Here is a 12,759-nt window from a genome sequence, read left to right as displayed (position 1 = left end):
ATATCTATTTTCGGATCCATTGCATATTGTACGCTATCACTTACTGGAACCAATTATCATCACTACGATATAATCTACGATGGCATGTATTTTTATTTTGTCGATAAACCAGATTTATTGTAAAGTTGAAGAAAAACAACATTCTTATTAACGCTTTTAATATTCGTTTTCTATGGATTTCCTTACGTTGGTCCTTTTTCATCACTGCCGAGCCCAAAAAAGACGAAACAGTTGTATGGAGCAATTAGATCCTCTATTGGGTATATACCGTATCTGCTAGTTATTTCTTAGTCAATTGTCGCTTGCTTTTAAATACTTTGATTTATAACATTATGTTGACAGGTATATTCCTACGGATGTTCGGTGGATCGCCTGTCAATCACTGGTCAAAGTTCTCAAGTAACATCTACTTTGTGTGTCGCCCTAACGTCACAATGACCACGCCTGTATTTGAGCATGTGAAATCCGATATCAACCAGGCTCATTTTAAAGTATTTACAAAATATGTTTGCTGAAGATTCTCACGACAATTAAGTCAACAAATAACAATCGACATCGATTTGTGGTTTTTATTCCAGGATGTTTGGAACAATATCAAACGTAATCCTCGGTACAATGAATTCACAGAAACTGTAAAGCAGAAAGTATATCAATGGTGTATTCATAGAAATTGTTAAAGGTATATTATGCCTTGTTTCTAGAAACACTATGATTTAAAACGAAAGTATCCATTTGTTGTTTCAGAAACAAAAGTAAACAATTTCACTGTTCTTGTTTGCCATTCAGACATTTCTTCATATTTGTGCGTTATTATACTGCACTCAACTATACACCAATGTTCCTTAAGAAATCTTGTTACAAGGTTGAAGATATCTCATTAAACAGTTTAAACGGATAAACAATGTAATTCATACATACAAATGTGTCAAATACATATAATTACCTTTGTTAAATAAAACTAATGATACCGAAGCTAACATACTTTATTATTATATTTGGCCATAACAAGCTGTTTTCAATAAATACATGTATAAGTTGGTAAGTGGCGATTAATTAAATATTTTCATCCGTGAGTTTGATGACTCTTTGTTGGGTTTTCCAAACACGTATTTATTCATGAACTGTGTATCCCGAGACATCATCTCCCTCTGAACGAGATTAATCGGAGACGGAAATGACATATGTTCCACGAGACCAGTCAGTGGCGCCGCCTGGTGGTGAGAAAGGTAATGAGTCTGTGACTGTTCTGCAACCGGTCCCAACCATGATGGTTGGTAGTATGAATAGTCTCCGGCTAAAAGCGACCATGGCTGCCACGCCCCCTCCTTATTAGGAACGGTCTCTGTTGATGGAGCAGGTGGCAGTTGGTTGACAGGTTCTGTCTTATTGGTGGAGAAATCTTCTGTAATAAACAGTAACAATATATATTATGTAGAAAGATAACTAATTTTGAAGCCCTAATTTATTTTATATCTAAGATGTCAAAAGTGTATGCTGCAACATGCTTCTATTACGGTTAATGCTGAACACACTACACTCTTCGGTACAACGTAATGATAAAATAGTATAAAGAAAACTTAACACATGTTTATTTCGTATGAAAGGCATGGTCGATGTACATGTATTGTAACATCCAGAAGTTCAAGTCGTGTAATTATATCAAAATACTAATCATATGAGTATTTGTCTTTCTTTATATGTATGTAAATGAAGACTTTTTAATTGTTAAAAGAGTGTTTCAATTAAATGGAATTGATCTATGCCAAAATTTATATCGCTGTTAGCTTTACATAAATGTTTTCTATATGGTCATATTCAACAAAAAAGAATGTGATATCAGCTTAGCTTTAATAAAGGTAAGACAAATCTACAGGGTAATTCTATAACGATTTTGTAAACATGATGCGTACCTTCAGGACATATGTCGACTTTTGGGGCCACACCTTTTCTCCACTTAGCGCGTCTGTTTTGGAACCAGATCTGTAAAATGGATAAGAATCCCATTAAACCTCTCGGAATATAAAGGTACGCATGGGAAATGAAAACGCTGTTTATTAGGTTACCATAGTAACGCAGACTTGGAATGGTTGTGAGGATTCCGCTGGCAACTATTTTTAAAAATAGCATCTGAATATAAATGTAAATGTCAACATTATTTATTTTACAACAATTGCAAAACAACTTTTATCAACTTAATGTTTATCACTCTTGTTGTCCCGGATGGAAGATCACTGTGAAAATACCAGGGGAAAACTCATGTGGTCGGGCAACTGACCCAATACCTTTTCACGTCCGATCGGGGAGTCGAACCCCGGCCGCATATGTGAAAGGGAAGTGTGTTACCACTGTGCCAACCGACCACCCATCTGAATTATATATGACTATATCTTAAATCACAAAATAAAATGATTATTTTCAGAGTTTTTTAGTATTTGAAATAAAATATAATCAATGACGGATACAATAGATTTATTGCGATAGAGACAAACCTGTACTCTGGATTCGTTTAAAGTCAATTTTCGTGCCAAGTCTTCTCTGGTGACAACATCTGGGTAGGGGGCTCTTCGGAATGCTTTTTCCATTTCTTTCAGTTGAAATGGAGAAAACGTGGTCCTGAATAATAGGAAAATAAAATCAAGTCTATTAAGTATAAATCAACATTTGTAAATTGTATGTTAATGTTCCCGAAAAACATTGGCAAGATTTCGTCCCTAAACTTTAAAACGGTTACATTATTGAACGGAAATAAAAGTTATAACAATAATGACCTACAGGGTAATGTGACAATTTAAGAAATGCTTACCATGTATCGATTGTTTTAACGAGTGTTCTGGTAAGACAACAATTATCAACAACAAAATCAAATCCATCCTGCTGTATAACCATGAATACCACATAATTGAAAGTTGTCTTTCAATGACAAATTATTCAATAATTTGATCAAAACATCTACAACTGTTTTCTTACCTGTGTCGAGGTTTCCGTCCTTTGTTTGAGGTGCCCATTCCAGGAATATCGTTTGGCATGTCATTCTTCTTCAAAACCATGGCGTGTAATCTTTGTAAACTTCTCACAGCTAAAATTTAAAAACGTTCTTTATATAGATTGGGAATTATTGTTACAGTATTCATGCCTACTGTAGAATTAGTACAACACAAATATTTGATAAGTGTATATGCAGAAAGCTAGGAGCAAACTGTAGACATAGATTCTAGATTGGTAAATGATTACATCAACAATTGTTTACATCTTAACATTAACGTCTTTAAGCCATTTGATACTTGTAAATACTAATAAAAATACTTATGTTCTCTTTGTGGATTCATAAATTAGCAAATTTTGTTTTATATTACTTACCTCAATAATCACATAAAGGTTTCCATCTATTCTCATCAATAACTAACAATATCTCTGGTTATGATCATTCAACCATGAAATATTTGCTTTGGATGCACTATTTATCATTTGACCAATTAGGTATAGATTATTCTAATGTGGATAATGACGTTATTTACTCCGTGAAATCATCTCGTATTTCTAGTGCCCTGTCCGGTCACCTTAAGTGATATACAGCAATACCTCGTTTGGATTCAGAGCTTTAACTGTTCCGATGCGTTTAATGTCTACACAAATGTTATCTTTTCCCTTGTTTAGAAAGACTCTATACCGCTATGTAGTTAGAACCCTTTATAATCGCAAGGTTTTATTGAAAACACGTGGTATTATATCATTGGGTTTCTTTGAACATTGATTATATCTTATATATATTCCTAAGAGCTGTATTGAAGCTACACATTACTTCTGACACCAAAACATCCCCTGGTAAATGAGGGGAGGACCTGAGTCGCCATAGCGGTTACAAATTTAGTAATGTAAACATGTCTATCAATAGCAAATTAAGTTGATTTGCCGTAGGAGATGTTATCAGTGAAATTTCAGAAATATTAAGTGAGCGAGTTATACTAAATGAAATCCCATACAAATCAAAGTCGAACGGTGAATAATTTTAGAAAAAAAAAAAAACAATATGGCATTTCAGTTGAGGTAAATACATTGTGTAATAAATATAAACAGGAGAAAAAGTACTAATTCGAAGCATATCACTGTGTAACATATAAACCGCGTTCGCTTTGCTACCAATAAGGCCAATACATATAGAACCTAGTCAGATGGTATATTTGTTTGTGTAAAGTGAACATTTTCTATTAACATTTAGATGATACTGGTCAGATATACAATGTAAAAACAAAAATAAAATAATAATAAAAAAACAATACACATAAACACCGTACATGGTACTAGTTCTCAGAAAGGTAAAACTCCATGTTCTCATAACAGCAGCTTTACTTTCTCAAAAAAGTCTCCATTCACATGTGCTTTATTATTATTATAATTTATTTTTATAAAAACAATTATAACTTATACAAGAAAAATGATGAGGTTTGTAATATTCTGGAAATTATGATGTTGAGTGAGTATGAATGAATTGTTGACATGCATTAAAAAGTTCCTTAAGATATAATGTATTCGGTTTTTTTTTATTCCTGTCGATTTCGTTGTGAAAAATAGTAATTTTAAGTTAAGCAATGCAGTTAGTATAATCTCTGATATCACAAAGCTAAGCGTATTTTCTATACCCCTGTTAAATAGAAAATACATATATAAAATACCAAAAATGATGTTAATATTTATAAGAAGCATAATGCCATTGACACACAAGACGAATATGTCTCGTGCCTGTCTATGATATATATCACAAGTATCTTGAAGTATGAAATACGCAGTGAGTAACTAAATGAAACTGAAAAATGATGATATCACACCAAATAGTATTATTACTTTTGAATGAATACACCTCTGCTCTAGTTTACTATAAAAATAAAATAAATAACAATACTTGACGGCCTATCATCTTCCTAACAACTAACCTGAATTATCCTGGCCCTCCAATTCAACCTTCATGTTACACTGTCTCCAGATATGTGGTCAAATTCCAATCCAATCCGACACAAACAGCAATTCAAATATAACGTTAACACATTAATATGAAATGAACAAGTGAAATAAATTTCACGTGGTTCAAATACACATGTTGAAATCCCAGAATCATTTCCTGAAATATTTTGTAAGAGGAAGAGGACTTTATATACAGGCCATGTAATTTCTACAACAATCGACAGCATACGATCACAGTGTTAATAGCCAATTAGAGTCGATAAAGCCGGGAACGCCACAGTCGTCTGTAGGGGCGGTAATCACCACTACATGAGCCGTTAAATGCCTCATTGTGCTCCCGTTATGGCGCTGTCGTGTTTATCCTCCGGATCCGTATACCGTTTAATGCGGATGATGACAGACTTGATTTGGTTAAACTATTAGTTATCACTTAACAAAATCAGTATAGGCCCACTGCCTCATCATGTGTCGTACTTCTCACCAATGAAACTCAAGCCCACCGTAGAACTGGTCCTGTAATTAACAAAGTGTGCTTGTAATATTACGGATGGAATGAACGGGTCGAACGTGTGTTCAATTTCTGCAGGATTTCTCCCACCTCACCTCCCCATTCTCCAGGTAGACCAAAAAACGTAGTGGATGCATTTCAATGCGTATCAACTAACACCCTTATCTTATATACATTTTTGTATCTTAATACCCCATTATGGTTTCGTGAATTGGCAGATGGTTATTCATGTTCCCCACGAAACAAGAGAGAATTCTTATTAAATGTCGGATTAAATTGAGATTAATGACTTTATTTTATATTCATCAATAGAAAGATACAAAGAAAAGTACTGCAGTCGATATTAATCAATAGAAAATACAAAGAGAAATACTACATTTTATATACATCACTAAAATACAAATAAAATAGTAAAATCTATATTTATGAAGATTTATCATGGTCAGAGCGCGTTATTTAAGCAGAAACATCCATATGATTTTTGCAAAAGTAATCTCTGAACTTACGTATGACATACCACCAGCCGCCACAGAACAAACAGTATCAGTCCCCGTCAGGGTCATTTGTGCTCCTTGTATTTTGTTTTGTTTTACTAATAATATGTCGCATTAATCAGGCCTATCTATTAAGAATGTTTATCTATTAAGAAGGTCTATCTATTAAGAAGGTCTATCTATTAATTAGACCTTTCTATTTATCATGTATATCTATTAAGTAGGTCTATCTATTAATTAGACCTTTCTATTTATCAGGTATATCTATTAAATAGGCCTATCTATCAAGTAGGTCTATCTATTAAGTAGGCCAATCTATTAGTTAGGCCTATCTATAAAGTAAGCCTATCTAAACCATCATTTACTTACCAGTAGAGAATAATCTCGAGAAATGGTATATTAGTATAAATTACCCGTGGTTAAACAACCAAGTGGTATAAGTAGCATTCCATATCTCATATGATAATATTTAGATATGGACAATCAGCAGACCTATTGCAGCACGCTTACAAGAAAAATAATCGACATTTATAATACAAATGATATTTATTTGATTATAGATTTTCAAAATATTTCAACTGCATTGTGTTGTTCGTAAAATGATGTTTTAAATTTATTTTACATCTATTATGCCAAAAATATAAATCTATATTTATTTTTGCCAATTTGATTTTCATATTTGTAATAATTATAAAACAATTATGAAATGCTTAAATTCTAACATCATTTGTTCCTCGTTTTGTCAATAGCATGAGTAAGCTGGCAGATGACAGATATGAAATGCCCCCTATAACCCGCATATGACGATGGGGTCACGCAGGGCTATCTGTCCCCGTCATTTAACCTCTTATCTCGCCGTAACAACCCGAAGTGTGACACCGTCAGGCAGACCTACCTGCAACATGTAAAGGTTAGAATTAGCAGACAAATAAAGAGACGAATTCAAGAACAAAACAAACGAATAAAATTCCTTCTCATCGTTATTTCTGACGGTTTTACTTTTTAGGATTGATCTATTTCCCGGCATTGTATTTAAACACGGATGGTAATTCAAAGTATTTCAACAGTTTCGAAAATTTCCTGCCGATTAGAACGATATAATGTAAAATAAGCCATTGACATTGTCCCAACTAGTTAGTTGTGAGTCCGTGTGATATCGTTATCACAATAGCAGAAGTCATTAACAATATCTAGTATAGCTGTATTTTGACGTCCTTTTTCAAGTTTGTGTCTGATTGAGAATGTAGATTTAACGATTAATCATGATATTAAAGTGGAATGTATTTTATGCGATTGGAAAAGGCATATTTCATTTATACCATATTACAGCTTTAATTTTCCTATACAATTCGGATTTCAGTTATGTTACCGTGTGAAAGTCACATTATGACTCCCATATCCTGAGTTGTATTTAGTGTCACGGATTTTGTCTCTCTTTTTTTTACAGAAATGATTTTTTAGGAAATGATTCACAAGTGGGAAAATGATATATGAAGACAGTGCTTTGATGTAAGTGAAATTATCTGTCATTGCTGTACGTGGTATAAACAATGTATTGTTTTTTCTGATAATTGTATATCAGTTTCCTTAATTTTTCTAATGATGCTTTAACATCAAATGCTAAAAACGCGTATGACAGAAGATAGACATATCCATGGCGACAAACTCATGAATATTCAAACTTGATTACAGAAGTGTCACTTTTATGTTTCTGTCAGCAGCGCCGCTAAGTGGCGAAGATGAGATGCTATCGGGTTAAAGGGTGACAACCCTGACTGGAGATAGGTCAACTAAGCTTTGTGCCGCTGCCGTTGTAGCTTGAGTCAATTTACATTTTAATGGTCACTTTGATGGTCAGCGATCTGTCCACAACAGATAAACGGATGGTCATCTGGCACTGGAGTGAGATTGGAACACTTGATTACATTCACTCCGATAATGACAACAGTTTGAGAAGGCATCACGAATCGGAACCTGTTTCAGATATAAGTAAACTAAACATATCCATTTAACTATTTCCTATCATTTCATGCCGATTAATTCACATAATTTGTTCGTTTGATGTTGACTTTATTGTTATGCTTTCGCTAGGTGTAAAGGTCAGCTAACATTTTCAGCATATTAATACTATCCTGACAGTATTACGGTGTACAGTTTGTGTATTACCATCCTGACAGTATTACAGTGTACAGTTTGTGTATTACCATCCTAACAGTATTACAGAAGAAGGTTTTTGTATTTCTCCTTTGTTTTAACGTATCTGCTATTTTCTTGTATGATCGATATGTTGTTCATCTAGTGTTTATTTATTGATACCATAAAACATTTATACAGCACACTATGCAATTTGCAATACGACTCTAATGCACCCTATAATCCATTAATAAAAACACATAAATAGTCGAGGTGATAATAGGAAAGCTTATATTTTTGTATTGGAATACTTACGAACAGGCAAAAGTAATTACTTACTTTACGCGGAAATAGTTATCAAAATCTTGTACTTAGTTATCAAAGACTTGTACTTACATAAACAACTGTTTGTGATCACTGGACAACTGCCCCTTCTCTCTTTTGTTTTTGATCACTAGACAACTGTCTCTTCTCTCTTTTGTTTGTGATCACTGGACAACTGTCCCTTCTCTCTTTTGTTTGTGATCACTAGACAACTGTCTCTTCTCTCTTTTGTTTGTGATCACTGGACAACTGTCCCTTCTCTCTTTTGTTTGTGATCACTGGACAACTGTCCCTTCTCTCTTTTGTTTGTGATCACTGGACAACTGTCCCTTCTCTCTTTTGTTTGTGATCACTAGACAACTGTCTCTTCTCTCTTTTGTTTGTGATCACTGGACAACTGTCCCTTCTCTCTTTTGTTTGTGATCACTGGACAACTGTCCCTTCTCTCTTTTGTTTGTGATCACTAGACAACTGTCTCTTCTCTCTTTTGTTTGTGATCGCCGGACAACGGCCTCTTCTCTCTTTTGTTTGTGATCACTGGACAACTGTCTCTTCTCTCTTTTGTTTGTGATCACTTGACAACTGTCCCTTCTCTCTTTTGTTTGTGATCACTAGACAACTGTCTCTTCTCTCTTTTGTTTGTGATCACTGGACAACTGTCTCTTCTCTCTTTTGTTTGTGATTACTGGACATCTGTCTCTTCTCTCTTTTGTTTGTGATCACTAGACAACTGTCTCTTCTCTCTTTTGTTTGTGATCACTAGACAACTGTCTCTTCTCTCTTTTGTTTGTGATCACTAGACAACTGTCCCTTCTCTCTTTTGTTTGTGATCACTAGACAACTGTATCTTCTCTCTTTTGTTTGTGATCACTAGACAACTGTCTCTTCTCTCTTTTGTTTGTGATCACTGGACAACTGTCCCTTCTCTCTTTTGTTTGTGATCACTAGACAACTGTCTCTTCTCTCTTTTGTTTGTGATCACTGGACAACTGTCCCTTCTCTCTTTTGTTTGTGATCACTGGACAACTGTCCCTTCTCTCTTTTGTTTGTGATCACTAGACAACTGTCCCTTCTCTCTTTTGTTTGTGATCACTAGACAACTGTCTCTTCTCTCTTTTGTTTGTGATCACTAGACAACTGTCCCTTCTCTCTTTTGTTTGTGATCACTAGACAACTGTCCCTTCTCTCTTTTGTTTGTGATCACTAGACAACTGTCTCTTCTCTCTTTTGTTTGTGATCACTGGACAACTGCCTCTTCTCTCTTTTGTTTGTGATCACTAGACAACTGTCTCTTCTCTCTTTTGTTTGTGATCACTTGACAACTGTCCCTTCTCTCTTTTGTTTGTGATCACTAGACAACTGTCTCTTCTCTCTTTTGTTTGTGATCACTGGACAACTGTCCCTTCTCTCTTTTGTTTGTGATCACTGGACAACTGTCCCTTCTCTCTTTTGTTTGTGATCACTAGACAACTGTCTCTTCTCTCTTTTGTTTGTGATCACTAGACAACTGTCTCTTCTCTCTTTTGTTTGTGATCACTAGACAACTGTCCCTTCTCTCTTTTGTTTGTGATCACTAGACAACTGTATCTTCTCTCTTTTGTTTGTGATCACTAGACAACTGTCCCTTCTCTCTTTTGTTTGTGATCACTAGACAACTGTCTCTTCTCTCTTTTGTTTGTGATCACTAGACAACTGTCCCTTCTCTCTTTTGTTTGTGATCACTAGACAACTGTATCTTCTCTCTTTTGTTTGTAATCACTGAACAACTGTATCTTCTCTCTTTTGTTTGTGATCACTAGACAACTGTCTTTTCTCACTTTTGTTTGTGATCACTGGACAACTGCCTCTTCTCTCTTTTGTTTGTGATCAATGAACAACTGTCCCTTCTCTCTTTTGTTTGCGATCACTGGACAACGGCCTCTTCTCTCCTCTTTTTAATAAGTTTCTGATTTTAATTATCATAAGTAATACCAATGGAATATCTGAACTAACCAAAAGCAAATAATAGACTAGGTGGACTTTAAATGACAACTGATTTTCTCAGTACATGTATAATGCCTCGATACAACTTATACAATGTCATATGAAATATACCAATCCATGCATGAAAATAAAGCCTGAAAATTCTAAGGCATTGTTGTGGTTTTTGAAGACTTTTTTTGAAGAAGTTTTATCGGCAGAAACACCGATAATAGTTGTGTTGTGAAATGAGCCCTTTTCATAATCAAGAGTGTGTGTTGTTTTAAACTCCTAGATAAATTTTATACTATGACGTAAAACGCGTGTCACCTTTCATGGTTGAAAACCAAGAACAAAAGAAACAAAAGATGTAAATTATGTAATTGAACAAAACTAATTAAGACATCAAAGAACATGAAATATGAACACCTGATCATTGTAAGCACAGGTGCAATTCTGATTTGTTCAAAATGAGAGAATACGGGCCCTCGCAGTAAGTGTGTCAATTTTCAGATTAACATTTGCACAAGTAAAAACTATTGTTTTATCGAAGAAATGCGGGCGCCATATTAACAAGTGGTTGGCTGACAAAATCAGTTTTGTATGTTCACTTCTCGTATCGTTAATTAATTGTGTCTAGTTTGATATGGGTATTATCTTATAATCGTTAATATCATTAAATCTTCAGTGTTTGAAAAAAAACATCAATTCAGCAAATATTGATAAAAGGAATAGGCGCCAATTATTCCACACACCTGGATGGATTCAAACCAGCTCTATGATTTACGTCTCTTCAAGAAAGAAGGGGAACGTGTTCGTAAAAAACATCTAATTGTGTAGTACGGATATCAGTCATACTAAAAAACAACCATGCTTAAAATAATACCACATAACTACATATCAAAATAAAATCGGATATGAAAATCTAAAATAAACATGAGTTCACGATTATTCCGTATCGGATATCTAAGGAAGAAGTTTCCAATATTTATTCGGTACAGTTACTACTACCACAAAAAGGTAATTGTATATAAACAAGAAATGATTCATTGTTTTATCCATGTCACAAAAACAGCTCAAATTCGACCTATATTCCTTTAGATTATTAAGTATCATAAATCTTATCTAATTTACAACCAGAAGTTATAATGTTTAATTTGCCGCTTTTCTGTATAGAAACAATTTCACAAAATGTTCAAGTTCAATAATATGATATACATATCCTTTCTAAGGGAGTAGCTGTTGGTACTCAGCAATAGTTGGTATAATATTGGTTCGGCCAACATCTCTGTGCAGAACATATGGACTGAAGCGTCTATAGGGGAAATATCATATAACATCTTTGCTTGTTGATATAGATTCTGGTACATTGCTCTAGCAATAGATTTTCAACTTAAGCCTCAATTCAAAATTTTCAATAAATATGAAGATTGATCAATAGGCATATCTTTTTTGTTTTTGTGATTAATAATTAATTATAATGAGATAAAATACGTGAACACATATACTTTCCAATGATTGTGACCAACAATTAAAGAGAATAGATCATTCATAATCCACGATACCTTGAATATTGCATATTTTCTGTTGCATATGAACATTTCAATAGCAAACCATGGATTCATACGAAATAAGCTTCCTTAAAGTACTTTCTGAGGATGCTAGAATGCTCTTTCGTGGCGACACTAATAGCCATGTCTAAACATGTGTCCATGCGCTATTGTTCGGCAATAGAGTTGTCAATTACTGGTCACCTGAGCTGGCGAGCAGGAACGCTGGCGCACGGTGCCAACGTTGAGGCTGACATATGCATGCTTTTAAAGCACGTGCCGTGGATAATCGTATCAGGAGAGAGTAGAATAAACCACGTGTCGCAGATCAAATCTGACGGCCCCATTTGTGACTTTAATCGGGGCTTGGAATTATTACATAACTGTCTTTACAAGGCATAACGGTACCGTAAAAATAAGGTAGTCCGTCGTAATCATCAAATTACCTGGAGAATTACCTTATTACCTAATTAATTTTCGTAGTTTTTATCCAATTAAATATCTTTGATAACTCTATCTTATTTTTAAACCTAAATTCAGACATCTATAGAAATCAACCTTGGTAATCCATGCAGTGATACCTTACCATCACACATTGAAAGTGTATTAATTAATTTATTAATTAATACGTGTATGAAAATCTAACGACTGGTGGTGATAGTGTCCCGGGTAGGAATGACAGTCCGAAATGATAAAGCGACAGTGAGAATCGGTCTATTCAAAACTAATTTTGGATTCATATAAAAGTGGTACTGTAACATACAATTGTTAGTATTTGTGATATAATTTATGTTATAATATTGTATACGTGTTATAAAGTTTAATCAATTTCAAA

The 12,759-nt window shown here is 34.3% G+C and overlaps 1 protein-coding gene across 1 annotated transcript; it reads right to left on the bottom strand.

Moving 5' to 3' along the window:
- Positions 1 to 551: 551 nt before the first annotated feature.
- LOC117342360 (retinal homeobox protein Rx1-like) lies at positions 552 to 5,503 on the bottom strand. The gene is made up of 5 exons (XM_033904510.1): positions 4,929 to 5,503; positions 2,968 to 3,076; positions 2,490 to 2,613; positions 1,911 to 1,980; positions 552 to 1,402 (listed from the first exon to the last, which is right to left on the bottom strand). Exons 1-5 carry the CDS (start codon positions 4,960 to 4,962, stop codon positions 1,050 to 1,052), a joined length of 690 nt encoding a protein of 229 aa, XP_033760401.1. The 5' UTR covers positions 4,963 to 5,503; the 3' UTR covers positions 552 to 1,049.
- Positions 5,504 to 12,759: the final 7,256 nt, after the last annotated feature.

Source organism: Pecten maximus, chromosome 14, assembly GCF_902652985.1.
Source record: "Pecten maximus chromosome 14, xPecMax1.1, whole genome shotgun sequence".
Lineage (NCBI taxonomy): Eukaryota > Metazoa > Mollusca > Bivalvia > Pectinida > Pectinidae > Pecten > Pecten maximus.
This window is presented reverse-complemented; position numbering and strand designations above follow the sequence as displayed.